The sequence below is a fragment of the Oryctolagus cuniculus genome, chromosome 17 (assembly GCF_051225735.1).
Source record: "Oryctolagus cuniculus isolate XC-2025 breed Fujian yellow rabbit chromosome 17, ASM5122573v1, whole genome shotgun sequence".
Taxonomy (NCBI): domain Eukaryota; kingdom Metazoa; phylum Chordata; class Mammalia; order Lagomorpha; family Leporidae; genus Oryctolagus; species Oryctolagus cuniculus.
Window position 1 is genome coordinate 32952921 of NC_142883.1, and position 18002 is coordinate 32970922.

The 18002-nt window shown below is 53.3% G+C and overlaps 1 protein-coding gene across 38 annotated transcripts in view; it reads left to right on the forward strand.

The window, feature by feature from the left end:
• The window catches only part of MSI2 (musashi RNA binding protein 2), a 398378-nt gene that overhangs the window by 192917 nt on the left and 187459 nt on the right, over positions 1-18002 (forward strand). Inside the window, exon 7 of one of the 38 annotated variants that reach the window (XM_089318623.1) lies at positions 2453-2632. The exons of the other annotated variants lie outside the window; for them this stretch is intronic. Coding sequence (XP_089174749.1) covers positions 2453-2611 — 159 coding nt within the window. The 3' untranslated portion in view covers positions 2612-2632. Of the gene's footprint in view, positions 1-2452; positions 2633-18002 lie in introns of those variants that run through there. 38 annotated transcript variants of the gene reach the window in all.

Genomic DNA, 18002 nt, shown 5'->3' on the forward strand with positions numbered 1-18002 from the left:
TCTGAGAGCCTGGGTTTCCCCACCTGCCCTGTGAGGTTCTCATGAAGCTCCCCACGTGCATTCAGGTGCGTGGGAGACGCTCAGGGACTGTGCGTTCCCTCCTCACACTTCCTCCTGGGGCTGGGGCGGGGGTCGGGTGCTGCGGCTTCCTTTTCTTCCAGAGGATAGCAGTGTCTGCTGCAGCCCATGTGTGCAATGCCCGCTGTGGCGACTCAGCCCGGCAGAGGGCTTTGTGGTCACCTCCTGAACAATGTGGTGAAGGCCCTGCCCCCACCTCTCACATCAGGAGCCGTGGTCACGGTCAGACCGCTTGGCCGCAATCCTGAGCCTTGAGACAGGGGACTGGAAGCCATCGCTTGTGAATTAACATGTTCCTCCTGTCCTTGGCTTTTGTGAGAGCCCACTTCCTACACGGCCGTTTGTGTGTGTGTTAGCCGCCTGCGAGGGTGGGCAGTGCTCGGCCCTTGTCCTCTGCCCGCCTGGCTCATGGAGCAGTTATGAATTAAAGATCACAGCCGCCAAAGAGAAGATCATCTTTAAAAACAAGCACAGTTCCCGCTCCGCGTGCCCCCTGAGTGTTTAGGTTTTCGTGTATAGTGAGTCCAAAACAAACAGAGATGTTCTTGGGGGAGGTGGTGAGCTGGGACTAGAGACAGCAGGAGAACCAGGGCAGCAGAGGGGATGCCGGGGAGAGCCAGGGGTGGCAGCTCTGTGGCGTGTGTTTTGAGAAGCAGAGGCTTGGAGTGCTCGGCAGAGTGACCTTGGGACACCCGTGGCGTCATCTCCACCTCACCCCCGTACACACACCTGCACACTCATGCACATGTGCACTCCCATTCCCATCCCAGCTGAAGCTCGTGTGTGGCTGTTAAGCACAAACCCTCTGGTCAGAGCTCAAGAGACTGCTTGGGGCAGAGGTGCAGGAGAAGCCTCCTCAGAAAATGTATTATGTGCACAGCTGCACATGGAGGTGGACCAGATGCCCAAGAGAGACAGCCTCAACACGCCCACCTAAGGCAGACACCATGAAGGTAAGGGATTTCTGGGCAGCAGAGTAAAAACTTCCAGCCACCACCACTGCTGGAAAGCAGCAGTCACCCATGTGTCTGAGCTTTTCCCCAGGGGGTACAAAGGTGTCGGAGAGCAGCTCTTGCCCTCGGCAGGGAGCACCGAGGGCAGGCTGGGAGGGATGAGTTCAGAGCGGTTTTATATCTGTGCTTCCTCTCAGCCTGCCTACATCTCTGGGAGGGAGTGAGGGCACCAGTGGGATTTCCTGGGTCTAGAGGCTTAGTCTGGGTCTGGGTCAAAGACTCTACCAAGAGCTGTGCTTACAGGCACACTTGGGCCTGATCCCCAGGCCTGCTGCCTTGGGATCAACAGAACATCACCAAGGAAAGAGAAACAGTGATGTGGTTCCCAGGGCCACTTTATCTTCAGGGTTTATTTTGGGCAGATGCTCGCCTTCCAGGTCATCCTGAGCCATTTAAGCTTCCTTGGCAGGAGAACTTATCTGAATAGCCAAGGCCCCCTGGGCCCGGAGCAGGGCACAGTAGTTTCCCACCCATTCTCCACCCACCCTGGGTCTTGTGATCTTATTGACATCCCATTTGGAAGGTTCCTGGTGGCTGGGGCGTAGGAGAAGGAGAAGTTTAGCAGTCTCTTATAAGACCTCCAGTTTTAAAATGTGCATGCAATCAGACTGACCACCTCTGCCAAGTTCACCATTTCTCTGTGCAGAATGAGACTGTGGATGAAGGACTGGACATTTTCCCCAAGGCGTTGAGAGGTATAAGGAGACACAAGGACTCCCTGGCCAAAAACATGTAGCAACAGCTGAATTAAAAACATTTCCTCAGTGCAGACCTTCTCAGAGTCTTTACTCTGCTTACAAATTCTGAGTTTCTAAGGGCAGGTTAGTATAGGTAGTGACTCCTAAATATATTTGGCCTTAAACTTTCTGTAAGACTCTCACAGGCCTAAGGACAGACTCTTTAAAGCCCTCCCCCTTGGGGGCTTCTCATTTTCTGACAGTGAAATGACTGAAGTTATCAGAGTGGTTTCTAATATTTCTTCACTTCTTTTTACATTAACTTTTTTCCTAGAGATCCTCCATCCTGTGTGTCCCTCTTGAAAGCCAATTGGTCAACCAATATTGATGAATTCTGACTTAATACATTGAGCCAGATGGATAGTTCTGTATTAATTTGGTATATGAATATTTATCAGATACATGAATGAAATAAATCAACCCTATATATATGTACATATTTATATTGTGTAGACACTCGTGTAGATGTCTGCACACACACAAACACACACACACAACTCAATAGCTATCAGAGATTCTGGTCAACCAGTGTTGTTAGGCTTTAAGTAAAAAAACAGAACTCTGGGGGCAGGTGTTTAGCCTAATACTGAAGACACTTACATCTCACCTTCATTCCATTCCCAGCTATGGCTCCTCCTCCTACCACTGCAGACCCTTCGAGGCAATGATATGGCTCAAGTAATTGAGCTCCTGCCACACACATGGGAGACCTGGATTGAGTTCCCAGCTCACAGCTTTGATCAAACCCAATGCTGTCTCTTTCTCTCACTTACTCTCAAATAAATTTAAATTAAAAAAAAAAAAGGCCAAGACTTTTGGGTGTGCAATGTCTACATGGCTCAGTTCATTGTTGATTACTTCTCTAGGGGTACAGAGGCTCTGGGAACCACTGGAGGCAGACCTGAGGAGCCCTTGCCCAGCTCTGATATGCTCTGTGTCCATTGCCTTGCTGCTCAGCCTGGCCACACCACTGCAGAAACTCCAACACAGATCCAGGCTCTTCACTGCCGCTGATGCAGCCCCCTGAACTGGGTGGAGTGTGCTGGAAGCACCCTGTGTTGGCTGGGGGAGGATGAGTTAAGAACCTGCCGCCCACCCCCTGCCCCGGCTCTGGGTCACCTACACCAAGTGCATGTGCTGGGCAGTGTGCAGTGGGTCACTGTAGCAGCTCCTTTCCACCAGGGCTGAGTGATCTCGGCCCAGCCTGTACGGGTGGTTCTCTCTCATCTCTCTGAAGCGTGCTTGCCTCTGTGAGAGCAGGACAGAAGCTGAGCCAAGGTCTCTGCCATTCTCCCTTCTTCTCCCATTTAATGGGTGTTGAGTAAAACTTGAGTTCAGGGTGTTAGTGTGGCACAGAAGTTCAGCTGTTCCAGGAACTGGCCTGAATATTTCTCACAAGCATCCTGGTGATATTTTAAAGGCTGCCTTTGTTTTGGATGTGGGCATCGTCAACTCTGCTTTACTTTTGGGGAGTAGGAGTAGGGAGGAAGTGAGGCCAGAGAAGGGGAGACAGAGCTGGAGAATGTGATACAGGGCCCTTGCCCTGCCCATGGTCCAAGTCTTCAGAAAGAGGCATCCAGAGAACTGTTACAGGAGGGAGAGACTTGAACCCTGTGCTGTGGCTATGATTCTCCAAGGTCAGAACCCTGTGCAGCCCTGACCTTTGACCCTAGCTTCAGGTCCAGAGCCCACCTCTGGTTCCCAGGGAAAGGAGCTGGGCTGTAATCCTAATGCTTGTTGATGAGTTTTTCAATGACTGCCATCACACACATGCCTGTGTTTTTCTGTTTCTTCTTGCACCAGTTGGGCCTGCCCAGGCACCAGACACACTGCTGGGTTCTGGAGACAGTAAGGTACTGCCATGCAGAACGAGGACTGCAAGTAGCACACGATGAAGAGAAGAGCGCTATGCAGAGTCAGGCAGGCTCATCCGTGGGGAGCATTAGAGGACGGGAGACCTGTACGGGGCCGTGGGGACCACTCACATGACTCATATTCAGCTGGCAGGAAGGGGGTGGCCGGGGGTCCAGAGTAAAGGAGCAGTAGGTGCCAAGGCCAGGAGGGGTGACTCTGTGTGTGATGTTGGAGAACTGCCAGCCATTTGCTGTGGATGCAGGGAATGACAACACAGAGCCAGGGAGTGACAGCAGGTGGCAGGGCCAGGACTCCCAAGGTGCCATGAAGCTTGTATTTGATCCGGTGGGAACGCAGCTGTGGTGTCCATAGGCCTCGCAGTTGAGCTGGGAAGAGGGAGGGGCTGGGCTTTCTAGGTAGAGGGTGGGGTCTATGCACAGGCGGTGAGGTGGCCTGAGAGGTCAGACTGTGTTCTTGGGGGAGTGGCAGCCCCTGGTATGCCCAGGACCTGCTTGGCCAAATGGTGAGGGGTGAAGCAGGAAGCCGTGTGACTCCTCCACCACGCCCACCACTGAGCCCAGCACTGAGGATCACTCTCAGCACAGGCTGCACCCTCTGGGTGGGGGCATCGGTGGAAGGTTAGATGGTCTCCTTGCCTGGCAGCTCCCATTTCCTCTGTGGCCCGCTGGCTGCACCCTGCCCTTGACCCAGCCACAGGGTGAACCACACACGTCACATGGCTGCAGCGTCCTCACCCAGTCCTGGCTCAGCTCGGCGTACCAACTGCTTTCTGCCCATTCCCAGAGGGCCGCATGGTCATTGCAGGCAGCTGTTCTGTGGTAATTAGCCCACGCCTTACAGGTTCAATGACTCATTGTCTTAAATTTTAATAAGTACAGAAAAACAGAGTGCTGATTTATTAAAAATTAATCCTCCTAAGAGGTCACTGCAGCAGAGGGGTTTGGAAGGAAGGAAGGAAGGAAGGAAGCATGGGGAATGTGCGCGGCAGCAGGAACCTTCCCCTGCCAGGGCCGGGCCAGGGCCCCGCTGGCCGCCGGGGACAGCAGGGCACAGCCTGAGCCCTCCCCGCAGTCAAGGTTGGGCCCTGAGAAGGAGACGCAGCTGGTACGGAGTTCTCTCTCCTCCTCTTTCCTCCCTGCTTCTCCCCATCCCCTTCTGTGGTCATTTGCTGGGGCTGAGAGGGTGCTGTGGTGGTGGGAGTGGCTGCCCCACAGTCCTGCAGGCAAGGATCTGAGGTCCAGGTGCGGGCAGTCTGTTCCTTCTGTGGACTGCAGGGAGACTTGCAGGCCTCTAGCCCAGCTCCTGGCCGGGTGCTAGTGACCTGCGACCCCTGCCTTCGTCTCCACGTGGCCGTCTCCTGGTGTGTCTCTGGGCAGATGTTCCTTCTCTCAGGAACAAGTCCTAGTGGACCAGGGGCCCTTCCTTCCTGGTGGGACCTTGTCTTAATTACACTCACACCAACCCTGTTTCCAAATAAGGTCACATTCCAAGGCTCTGGAAGATGACAGCCTATTGGTTTTCTAGTACCGCCCGTCCTTTCTCTGACTCTGCCTTCCCTGACACCCCCATTCTCTGCTCTCTCCCTTCGTGTCTCCATAGCTGCCTCTCCTTTGGTGGCCTTACTGCTCACTTTTTATCTAGGTCACAAACACCTACCAGAGATGGTGGATGCCTTCTTTGTGCCCACTTGCGCCTTGCCTTCTGTAGGATGGGCACTGTGCCCACCTGAGCCCAGAACACCTCCCCTTGCTGACTTGAGGTTCCCCTGTTGTTCTCTGCCAACAGTTTTGCTCTGGGAGGCTAAGGAAGTTCCCAGTGTGGGGTCCAGTTGCACACAGAAGGTGTGGGTGTGGACAGTCTGAATGTTGGAGAGAGCTTTTCTTTCTGTCAATCAAAAATATTCCAGTGCTGGGCAGGGACAGCCCCTGCAGAAGCCTTGTCACTGAAAGCATTTCCTCTTCCAAGGTCATCAATTCAGCCAAAGTGCACAGCTAGCCGAGTTGAAATTCAACAAGAGGGGAATGTTGGCCCCCAAAGCATCATGGGCCATTAAGTCTGTAATGTAGCAGAGGCCTCTGGGTAGCCCGAGTTCCTTCCTTCCTGGTTGGTTGCAGGGATGCCAGTGTGTCCTGTTATGCTCAGGGCCGTGCCCACAAGCACCTGCTTTCCAGGTGTTGCTGCTGCTTGGAGGCCTGTGTGGACGTTGCGGGGATGCCAAGGAGCCTGGTGACACCGCTTGGTTCCCAGGCCTGCCATAGCTCTCCGAATGTGGGGGCTGCAGTTTTCATTCATAGCAGTGAGTGCTCGTCTTCCTCTCTGACCTGAGTGGCCTGGGGCCACTCATCCTCCCCTTCACTCAGTCCAGGGCTCGCCAAGGATGACTGCCCCACCTCCAGCATCATGCTAAAGTGGCAAGGGCCATGGGCAGGGAGGGCAGAGCCTGCATTTGACTGGGACTCAGTTTTGAAATGACTGGGAGCTGTTTGTTCTTGGGGAATTTCCAGCTTGAGTAAAACCTAGAGGCTTCTCAGGGTTTTGAGAAAGCCCCCTCCCCCCCAACACGCCAGTCTCCAGCACTTCACTTCCCTCCCCTCTGTGCAGGCCTCTTCCTTCCCACCCAGACCCTGGTCGCCCACAGCCCCAGGGCCTTTGCCCTACCCTCTCTGTCAGGTGGTTCTCTGCCTTACATGGTTCTGCTGTGGTCAGGATTCCCCCTTGACTGCCCAGTCCAGCCACGTCTCTGTGAGCTCCACCATGCCAGCTGCCCTCCAGCCCCCTGCTCTGCTCCTAGTCGTGCTGTGCGAAAGTGGGTGCAGTCTAGCATGCCCGCTCCCCTGCCCCTGTGTAGTCAGGCTCCCCCCATCCTTGTACACAGTTCTGCTGGCCGAGCCTCTCTGGCTTCCCAACAGGTTGTCCTCTCTTTGTGGCTTCTTTGACACTTTTTGTATTCTTCAGTGGACACTCCGCATACAGAACAGGTTACACCCTGCAGAGCTCCCGTCCTTGCCTCCCTGGGTGTTTAGTGTGGCTCACTTTCTCAGGCATATGTATCTTCAGGAAATATCCTCTGGGCTCACAGTGGTTCTGTCACCTTGGTTCATGTTTTAGGGGGTGAGGTGGGGTTGAGTGAGAAAGGAAAAATGGACTGCGATGGGCAGGGGCAGAGCTCTTAGAAGTGGAAGCAAAATGGGCGAATGGACCACCTTGCCACAGGTGTGTGGGTCTCTGGCAAGGGGTCAGGTGGGGAGGCATAGTTATGTCTGCTTCTCTGGGGAAGGGAGCAAGGAGGAGGAAGGTGGTGCGTCCCTGGGTCTGAGCCAGGATCTTGGGGGCAGGTTGGCCAGCCCCTGACACAGCCCTGATGCCCTTGGTGCACTCCTGGGAGTGCCTGGAGGGCCAGCCTGCAGAGCCTCCCGAGCCAGACCTTCAGAAAGTCCTTGGTTCTAAGTACAAAACAGTCCCTCTCTTTGTGGGATGAGGCAGAGCCCTGTGAACAGTACCCACCTGGCGGGAAATGCTGTTTGGGAAAGTATGTTGTAGCTTCCCTCTTACCTGGTATGACTTCCTTCCTGTTGGCTTGTCTTCTCCTATCCTTCCCCTCCTCCCTGCTACAGGAATATATCTCATAGAAAAAAAAAATTTCTTAAGTTTTTTTTTTAAATTTTATGTGTTTGAAAGGTGGTGGTAGAAGAGAGATCTTTCATATGCTGGTTCACTCCCAAATGCCCACAACAGCCAGGGCTGGGCCAGCTTAAAGCTGGGAGCCAGGGACTCAATCTAGGTCTCTCACATGGGTGACAGGGCCCCAAGTGCTTGACCATCACCTGCTGCCTCCTGGGGTACGCATTTGCTGGAAGCTGGAATGGACAGCAAAGCTGGGACCGAAGCCCAGAGACTCTGGTGTAGGATGCAGGTGTCCCGCACAACAGCCTAACCCCTGTGCCAAACACCTGTTCCCTCCCTTTCCTTTTTGTTGCAGTGGCCAAGTGTGGTTGCAAGAGTGCAATATTATCATTATCCTTGTCCAGACTGCCCTATCTGTTTCGCATACTGAGATGACTTGTTCTGCAAACCTAAGGAAGCCCAGGGAGAGAAGCTCCCTTACCACAGCAGTGGGGGAAATGAAATGGCTCCCTGCCTGGGTTTCTTTGGAAACTGTTTTGCTTTTCTTTTCTGCATGAAACAAGTTGCTCTTGATGCCCACTGACTGTTGGACTGAGGGGTCCCCCTCCTGGGGTGCAGTGGAAGAGAGGGGAAGGGGATGGAGGAGGCTGCTGTAGCAGGCCTCCTGCTAACAGCGCCACCTCTGACTGAGGCCTTCGCCGAAGCCCACAGGCAGGTGTTGACCCTCAAGGGGCCGCAGAGTCCAGGAGACAGCACTGTCCTCTTGCGGGAGGATGGTGCTGGGGCCGCGGCTGTGCCCTTCCCAGCCTCCATGGCCTTCCCTTCCTGAATTCCGCCCTTTCTCCCCCCATCTTCCCCTTCCTTCCCCCTTGGTGGTGGTGTTGCATGCCAGAAACACAGGCAAGCACACAGGCTTCTGGAAGACTCCAGAGTGCAGTGGAACGTGAAGCTTCATTGCCAGGCTTCCTGAGACTGTGGCTCCGCTCTGAGCCCTGCATGAGGGTCCTCATGTCTATTAGGCAGCAAACGCTTTCATGGCTTTGGAATCATAAGGTTGATTTGAAAAATTGGCACCTAATGGCTTACAACTGGAATAAATTTCCTGAAATTGGACCTCAGAGGGAGTCGTGGGTGCAGGCAAGGCGGCCTCTCCCCAGCTCAGTGCACAGTGCTCTATGAAGGCGCTGTGAGATCAGAGGGCCCCTCCCCATTCTGGGAGAGGCCCTGTCACTCTTCATTTCTCAATTTGGACCCAACATTCAGTGGCAGCAACTGTGGGGAGGCTTCTGACTGGAATTTCTCCCCACTGGCCTTTAAAAGGCCAGGGCCTGAGAATTCCTGAAAAATTAATGGGGTCTCTGTGGGTTCTTTGCACTTGCTGGTACCCTGGCCTCTCCCAGGCCCACCGTGGCTTCCAGGCATAATAGCTGCTCAGCAGCTGGTCTTTTGTATGCAAATATGACCTAAAGGAGTACGGGAGGCAGCCTTCTATTGTTGCCAGAGACTGTGCGATTTCAAACAGACAGGCGGCTTTTAAAATATTCCAGACAGATATTGAAAATGTCAGCAGCGGGTTTCTCCCACTTACTCCTTGCCCAGCTCTTCTTTTCCTCTCTCCCTCCCCCTGCCATCCTCCCCACCATAAAATATAATCAAAAAGCTGGTAAATAATTTAAGGAATTGCCTCAAAGGATTTGCAGACTAGAAAGAGGCTCCCTTCTCTGGTTTTAAGTTGGGAGAAACTGTTTTCATTTTTTTTCCCCCAAGATATTTAAAATATTCAGGAGTGTCCCACAGGGTCCTGAACTCATAAGTGTCTGCATTTTTCTCACTGTACTCTCATCCCCCCTTTCTTTATTGATTTTTTTAAGGTTGCTGTCAGCAACATTTAGGTCCAACTTTCAAATGAAAATTGTATTTCAGATATTGGTCTTAGGTCAGACCAACCTGAGGTCTATTGTGTTCATCAGAGTTCTGTGCCCCCTGCTCTTTAGTTTAACGAGAGGGCGGAGTGAAATCCTGGCCACTGTGATTTTTCATCCTCTTAACTGTGTTCAGAGGGGTCCCTTACCTTGCCAGCAGAAGGGAGGCGTGGGGTTTTCTGTGTGGAGTCACTGCATGTCTTCTTCCAGAAAATTATCAGGCAGCCAGGACTGGACCTTCAGGCCTGAGGAAGGGAGAGGGGTGGTCAGCCATCTGTAGAGCCTAAAGGGCAGACTGGGGTGGGCGTGCACAGATGGGACAACCTCAGGTCAGCCCCATCCCCACCCCTGAAGACAGGCATTGCCCCTCGCAGAACTCCGAGTGTGAGTGCGTCTCTGTATTCTGGCAGTCCTGGGGTCGGGAGGCTGGCTGATCTGGAGGGCATGGTTGCGCCTGGGATGTGGTAGGTTCTTGATAAGTATTGGTGGATACATGGATGGAAGGATGGGTGGATGGGAGGGAGCAGGAAGGAGTGTGAATGGATGGATGAATGAAAGGAGGGACAGATGTGTGGCTAGAAAGACAGATGAAGAGTGGATGGATGCAAGGAAGAAAGGACAGGTGGAAAGATGGTAGGAAGGACGGAAGAATTGGGTACTGGTTTCTCCTTTAGTATTTGTTCTCTCTTTTTTTATGCAATCAGAGGACATTCCTTGGCCTTGCTTCTGGATGCTGGAGAAAGTGAGCTAGGTTGCTGGTGATGGAATCCTGTCACTGTCCTATCCTCTGAATACTTACAGGTGCTACCACTGGCCCTCCACAAAGACTGTTCTCCTAGCCAGTCAGGCATGACCTCTTTCCTCTGTGTAGGACCTGCATACTGCATGGGTACTCCCTGGCTCATGATTAGGGTATCTGGCCAAAGACTTCTGCCAGAGAGCCAGATGTATCCTCTCTAGGTTCAGCCAACAAAGGTCACCTCCTTGGCACTGTGCTAACATGTGGCTTTAAGCCTGGACGTGGGCCTAGGAGGCAGATGGAACTGGTTTTGAGTTTCTGTTGCCACCACTGACTACCTGTGTCACTCATCCAAGCCTCAGTTTCTTCATCTGTAAAATGGGGAAAGAGTCTTGCTGAAAGTGTTGTGAGGGTTAACTAAGATGATGCACACAAAGTCTTAGAAGCAAGCAGCGGCCAGCACCTTGCCGGGAAGTGCAGCGTGTATGGCATTTCCGAGGGGATGGCTGTCTCCTGCAGCAGAGAGATGATGAGTCCTGGGCAGCCGAGCTGTCATCACATCTGGGGGACAGGTTCTGTTGAGCACGGTGATACCTAGCACATGGGCCTCCGTAGCCCAATCTGGGCATCCTGTGTGCCCCGTTGCTGCTCATGCAAGGACTGCGGAGGATGGGGAGCCCTGGGGAGCTCCTAAACGTTGGCCTGGGAGGAGTCCTTAGCTGACCTCTCTCCTGGACACTGGAGGCTCTTGGAAGTGACCCGAGGCCCTAACCTCTCCCTTGCAGCGTCAGTGTGCGTGCCCTCCAGGGTTAGACCCCAGACCAGCTCCCCCTTTTGTTTCTGCCTTGGAGAGAGGCTGCTCTCACATCGGTAACAGCCCCAAGAGCCTCTCTGTGCTCCGAATCCAGAACGGCTCTGGCCTTGTCAAATCTCTGGAGCCTTCCAGGGAAGCAGAAGTTCTGCACTTGAGCCTCGTCCCCGAGCTCCTGCTCTTTTCTATTTCAAAGCTCTGGAGAAGGGAGGTTCGAAGTCCATGATCTGTAAGCATAAAGGATTCTTAAACTAAACAAGAAAACCAATTATTTTTCTAACTGCTTTACTCCTTCAAATCTTTCACTGTAATGGAGATTTAGGGCCCATCACAGTCGGGCTATTATTTCTGTGTAAACAGTGTCATGCCCTATTGCACCAGGCAAACAGTCAATTTTTTCCATTACACTTAGACACAGATGACGAGGGTGCCACTCTGATGGGCTCCCGCACAGGTCTTGGTGGGCAGGAAGCACGTGACCGTGGCTGGAGGTGAGAAAAGGGTTAAGCCTTACAGAAGATTTGGGCTCTTCCTGGGGGTCACATCCTCTGCTCCAGAGCTGTATTCATGCTCTGGCATGTGGACCTCCCATGCCCAGAGCAGGGAGGCTGGGGGAGAGGGAAGAGCTGATGGGACATTCGGGCCCCCACTTGGAGGGCAGGAGCTCAAAGCATTGTTGAAAGTGGTGAGGTGCGGTGCATTGGCAGTGTCCTGGCTTCTCCCTTCTTCCGGGCAGTTCTGCCCGTGCATCTTCTAAAGTGCACTTTGCATTCCAGTACTGGTAACTCTGGGATAAGGTCCAGGCAGCCATGTGCCTCCTGGGCCTGTTCTACACCTACCTGGTGCCTGTGCCTCTCCAGCACCTACCCCCTTGCAGTTCTCGGGTGCTGCCCTGTGGCATCATGTTCTTCGCCTGGAATGTCCCTCCTGCCTCTTCATCCCCCAGGCCCCAGCTCAGAGCCATTGTCATGTGGGGAGCTCCGACTCTCTCTCAGTGCTCTTGTCTACAAAATGGGGCTAACTGGAGTACCTGCTTGTTAGCGCTGATGTGAGGGTAAATGAGGTAACAGCGCATGTGAAGAGCACAGGGCCTGGTGCACAGTGACCAAGTTAGTGTTAGCTGTTGTCATTCTCTCTGTGGGACTCGTGCCCCATTGGCTGTGTCTGAGCTTGCTTCCAGCCTTTTTCCGGGCCTTTCTTAGAGCAGAGATTGGGGAGCTCATGCGGGATGTGTCCACACGGTGGCTGGACAGGAGACCCTCTGGATGGTGGCTGCGCCTTTGGATTAGGTTGTCCTCAAGCCTTCAAGCCCCTCTCTCCCTTATGCCACCTGCTGAGCCTGTGCATTGTCATCTATGTTGACCTTTAGCTCGGTGCAGGGTTTCTTGACTCTATCTGACTCTGCTCACGGACTGGGCTCAATGATCCGGGGCACCGATGGAGACATGTGTACAAGCGCTGGCTGCACTTACAGGCCACCTGGTTCAAATAGTGCATTCAGTCTGTTCCCTAACCCCATGAGAAAAGCCGGGCTGGTCTCGCTCCCCTTGTTTTTCTAGGGAGCAGCTCAAGACATACAGCTGCAGGAGCTGATGCACCAGTACCTTCTTAGCCTTGCCTCTGCAGAAGGCTTCGGGGTCCACTCTTGCCCCACAGCATGGGCTCCCTGGGGAGCCATCCATTACTTCTGGAGGTGAGGAGAGGGGCAGTGTCTTCAGCACAAAATGCCTGGTTCATTTTTTCACTGGGACCTCAGAGACTTCCTCCTGTGGTGTTGTCCTCCAGGTCTAGAGGAGTGAGCCAGGGCACAGGGACAGGGCAGCTGAGGTGCAGCCTCTGTCTTTGAGCTGTTGGCAGATCCCAGATCAGGGGTAGGGGAGACTCCAGGAAGGGATCAAAGCTGCTGCAGGTTCTGGCCTGTAAGCACACCCTGCGTTGAGCAAGGCCTGAGAGCTGGAATGAAAGATCCTCACAAAAGGCCAACCAGGAGGGGATCATCACCCACAAACGGAGTCTTCTAGGAGAGCCGTATGAGGCCTAAGTGAGAATCAGTGCCCCTGCAGCTTGGTGAACACACCCGAATTAGTTCCAGGCTCTACCTGCATGTGGTGGAGGTGGCAAGAGCACAGGATGTGACCTGCTTGCTTTTCCTTTTGCTACTTCAGGGAGAAGGCCAGCGGTCTTCTTGGTGAAGGAGGTCCCAAGGACACCCCAGCCACCATAGGTGGCAGTACCTTCTGACCTCTAGAATAGAGGTCTTTTATTTGAGATTTTATTTATTTATTTGAAAGGCAGAGTTGGGGGGGGGGGTTTGGGAGGAGTCGGGGAGGGAGAGAGAGAGAGCAAGCAAGCGAGCAAGCTTCTGTCTGCTGATTCACTCCCCAAATGGCTGCAACTGCCAGGGCTGAGCCAGGCTGAAGCCAGGATCCAGGAGCTTCTTCCGGGTCTCCCAAGTGGGTGGCAGGGGCTCAAGCACTTGGGCCATCTTCTGCTGCTTTACCAGGTGCATTAGCAGGGAACTGAATCAGAAATATTGAAGCCAGGTCTCAAACCTGCGACCACAGGGGATGCTGGTGTTGCTGTGCCACAGTGTGGGTCCCGGGTGGGGTGGTGTCTTATGACCTCTAAAAACTGAAGGTGATGAGAAGGGAGGGGTCTGCATGGCGTCGAGGGCACAGCACACTGTCTGGAGGTTAGGAACTGCCATTGGAGTCAGCTGTATCTGAGAGTGAGTACTAGCTCTGTACTAGCCTTGACCTTGAGCCAAGTCCCTTAATCTTTCTGAGCCTTATTTTGCTCATCTATGAAGTGGAAGTAATAATAGTCATAACAATAGAATCTGTTGTCCCTGGGGTATCTCGAGGTTAAGATGAGGCAGCGGGTCTGAAGCACTTAACTTGCCCTCAGTACCTAGGCAAACATTGCAGTGTCATGACGGGGGTGGCTGCTGATGCCACCACAAGCCCCGCCTGGGACCCCACAGTGGGTTCTGCCTTCAGGCATTTCTTTCCCACACACAGGGCACCATCTACCTCTGGATTCTCCCATGAAGCCACTTTTGCATTAAGTGACCTTGGACGCTAAGGGGCGAATCCCCTTCCCTTCCCAGCTTGGGCTGCCTGTGTAGGGATTTGCTCGTGGGTTTTGTCTGCAATGCATAATGTATATGCATGTGTGAGTCTGTGTGTGCGCCCCCCCCCCCCCCCGGATGTATATATAACTCATTCCCCAAAGAGAGATTTATTTCAAGGAACAAATGCTTCTGGTTAGCTTCTGTGTGGATCTGATCCAGCCCCAAGCCGTTGCCATGAGTAGAATTCATTGACGGCAAAAGGAAATGAAAACAAACGTTCCCTGACATAGGGCATTTCCGCTAGGGGCCTCTGGGAATTCTCCTCTTCTATTAAAATATCTACCAAATTGGACAGAGGAACTTGGCAGCCACAGCCTGAGCTCTTTAATTGTTTCTGTGGGGACAGTATGGGCAGATGCAGTGCCCTGGCCTCTCTTCCGGAACCTTCCTCTCGCCACTGAAGGAGGAAGGGGGGTGTTCCAAGATGGGCGGGGATGGCTGGGGGCTCCTGGAATCCAGCTAGTGCACCCCTCGTCTGCAGGTGCCCAGGAGAGCGTGCCTTCTTCTTGGCCCTGTGGAAGCTGCGCTTTGTCCATTCCGAGGGGGAGCTGGCCTGGAGCGCACATTCCTGAGATGGTCTGAAGCCTTCCGCTTAGCCCAGCCGACGGAATATGAATATGGTTTTGATCACAAGCAGCTGAAGGGAGCTGCCCCAGACTTCTTAGGATCTGGCTGGGATTTTTGCCTTTTTTTTTTTCCTTCCTGCTCCTCCTCTTCCTTATGGGTAACATGTTTCTCTTATGAATGATTTTGCTTCAGGGGACAGAGTTCAGGACGAAGGCAGCTGATGGGATGCAGGAGCCGTCACGCAAAGTTGCAGAAAATTTGCTGATCCGTAGCACCCAGGGCTGAGTCTTCCAGCCTTATCCTTAGAACTGGGCCTGGGGTCATGTTGCCTGTGGCCTCCAGGTGCGTGCTGGTCATCACCACAGTTGGTTGCTGGTGCCAGGTGCATTCATGTGTTCACCATCTCTAATCCTTCTGTGGGGCCGTTATGTCCCTGTTGTACCCACATGGAAGCCATGTCTCAGCCAAGTGAAAGATCCTATCCTGAGTGACACAGCCAGCAAGTGCCAGAGCCATTCAACTCAGGCAGGTCAGATGCTCAGCCAGGGTTTCTCACCTTGGCCCCTGCCTTTGTGGGCCAGGTGATTCTTTGTTGGACGCTGTCCTGCGCCTTATAGGATGTCTCCCAGTGTCTCTGGCCTCCACCCACCCACTGGATGCCAGTAGCACCCTCACCCCCAGGCATGGCACTCAAAATTGTCTCCAGACCAGAGTCCTCTGGTTGAGAGCCATAGCTTGAAACCTGTGTTCTCTCTTCTTACCTGATGCCTGCCCCGTGCCTTGTGGCTCAATGTGAAGATAGGCCTCTGTGTGTTTTTGAATGCTAAGGTGATCAGTGGATGTCTCATGTGCCTGATCAACCATTGCCCCTGCTTGTTCGACAGCCAGACCATCTCTGTGTACTGAGAATCTTCTATGTAAGGGGCTCAGTGAGGTGCTGGAGCCCAGCACACAGCTGCGAGCAAGGGCTTCATTACTGTGTCCAGGAGCTTCGGGATTTCCCAAAAAGGCAAGGAAAGGCTTCTGCTCTCCCAGAATCCAGTCCCGTGAGACCCCTCTTCAACCTACCCCCAAACCAGGCCTTCCAGATGCTCACTTTGGGTTCTTGGATGGGCAGATGGTGAGGTCCATGGTGTGTGTTGGGGCTGCTCTGAGTCGAAGGAACAGCGTTCCTGTGTGTCGGTTCACTGTGCCTAGGACCTGATAGGCCGTGTGCAGCTTCTGAAGTGACCTCTCCCCCCAACCTATCCCCATTACTGCATAGTGTGTCTCATTTCTGAAAACCCAGACTTTTTTTTCATCTCTCACTGTTTTTGGAAATCTGCCTTTAAAACAAACACACGAAGAAATGCTCTTGGGCCTTTGCCTTTGTAGTTTCAATTAATTGGTGCCAAAAATATCTGCTGGTGCCACCCATAACCTCACTGCTCAGGGTGTGCCAGACCCCTGGAGAGACTCAAATTCCATGGGAGTCATTTCTAAGGAACCCCATAGAGGAGCATGTCCTGTGTGTGCTTGCATGTCTATACATGTGTGTACACAGGCACATGTGCACACACACACACACACACAGAAGAGAACCTCAGGTTGTTCATTGTTCTCCTTTAAGGATTCCAAGAAGGCTTTCACAAGCCCCCTGTCTGCTGGCCCTTCCTCTCCCCAGAAATCCTTGCTTAAGTCTCCAGGCTCAACAACAACAAAGAACAAAGCCAGACTCTCCCCCTCCCGACAGTGTCAGCTGTGAACTGGAGATCTGAATAGCCTTTAAAATTGTTTTATTGTTGTCAGCGCTGCAGAATGGTGTGTAATCTCTGTGTCCTGGAGGGTCTTTAATTGGCACAAAGGACAGTTGAGGCGGCATCCTGTAGGAGGTTTGTCACGCAAATGGTTAGTGCCTGCCACTCACGCTGCACAGGGCTATCCACGCTGATTTGCATCCACAGCTCCCTCTGCTTAATAGCCTTGCTTGTTTCCTGGGGCTCCCTGAGCAGAAGTCGAGGGAAGATGAGACTCCCCTCCCTTCTTCTGCATCCACACTGTATTCCAACCATCTGGAACCTTCTGGCATCTTCCTCTGCTCCTGGGTGTGTGTGTGTGTGTGTGTGTGTATGTGTGTGGAGAAGTCCAGGGTGCAGGATGGGTCCCTCAGGTAGACACAAGCCTTCTGCTGTTCAACTGTTTTGTATTTAGTTCAGAGTGGGGGATCTGGAATGGCCGGCCTTGGCACAGATCACAGACAGGAGGCCACCCTCTTGCTAACCTGCGTCAGTTAGGGGGATGCCAGCTGGTGGAACAACTCGACTTCCAAGTGTCATCAGTGCTTTTCACACAAGAAGTTGATTTCTTGCTCCCTGCCAGTTCCGCATGGAGGTTCCTAGTTGTTATTTCTCGCACACTGGGGTCCAGGTTCTTTCTTTCTGGGCTTTAGTGTGCAGGGCACTTGAGCAACTGTAGGGATCTAGTACCTCATTTAATGTGCACAGCAGCTCTGGGAAAATGAGAGTGTTCTTGGTTTTGCGAGTGAGAAAAGTGAGAGTCAGAGAGGTGGAGTTACTTGTTGGGTGTCACAGGGGAGCGTCATCAACCCGGGCTGCACAGCCAAGGAGGGGAAAATCTCGTTTTCTCCCAACTGCCAGGCACAAGGCACTTGGGTAGCAGAGTGTGTCCTTCCCACCTTCTCCACTTAAAACCTGAAAAACAAGATTCTTTCTGTTCTTGGCCTCAACCCCATGTGGCCAGAGCCCCAGCTTAGCAGGTCTTTGACATGGGGGCTTTGCTCAGAATGGGCTGGAGGAGTTCTGCTTTGGCAAGGCAGGATAGGGTCAGGGGAGGAATCCTGGGTGTGTATGTGTGTGTCTAGGGTTGGGGAGGCAGGAGCTGTTTACCTGGGCTCTGGAGAGAGAAACACAGCATGTGGGCCCCCCTGAAGGAGCGTCTTGACAAGCAGGGCTTTCTCCTGACACAGCTGCCTGCTAATGGATTCAGAGTGCGGCGGCTCCGGCGAAAGCCGACTGCCAGCGAGCCCGGCTGCTCCCGGCACTTGACACTGCCCATCAGGAGTGGCTCTCCTTCTGACGCCCTGCACTGCTCCGGACATGGCCTGCATCAAACAGCAGAGAAGGGGGTTATCCAAATCCTATCCCCGAGTGTCTCCTAGAATGTTCTTCCTCCTGTCTGTCTCCCTCCAGCCAGCAGAGTGACATTGATGTCTATAGGGAGAATGGGATTGGGACCCCCACCCCACCCCTGCAGTGGCTGTACACTTCCTGCAGAGCTTCCTGAATGTGGCTTTTTCTGTGCACTGATGCAGACCCACCTGGTGGGAGTCGAGTCAGCCAGGGACTGCCCCCCATGGGAGGCCTTGCTTTGTATGCTGTGGGTTCAGAGGGTTGGCAAAAAGAACAGCCCCTGGGAACTCAAGGGCTCTTGGGGAAGCTTTCTCTTAGACATTGGGGGTTTGTCACCCTGGTGGGTGACTCCTGGCAGAAAGGTAGGGAACACGT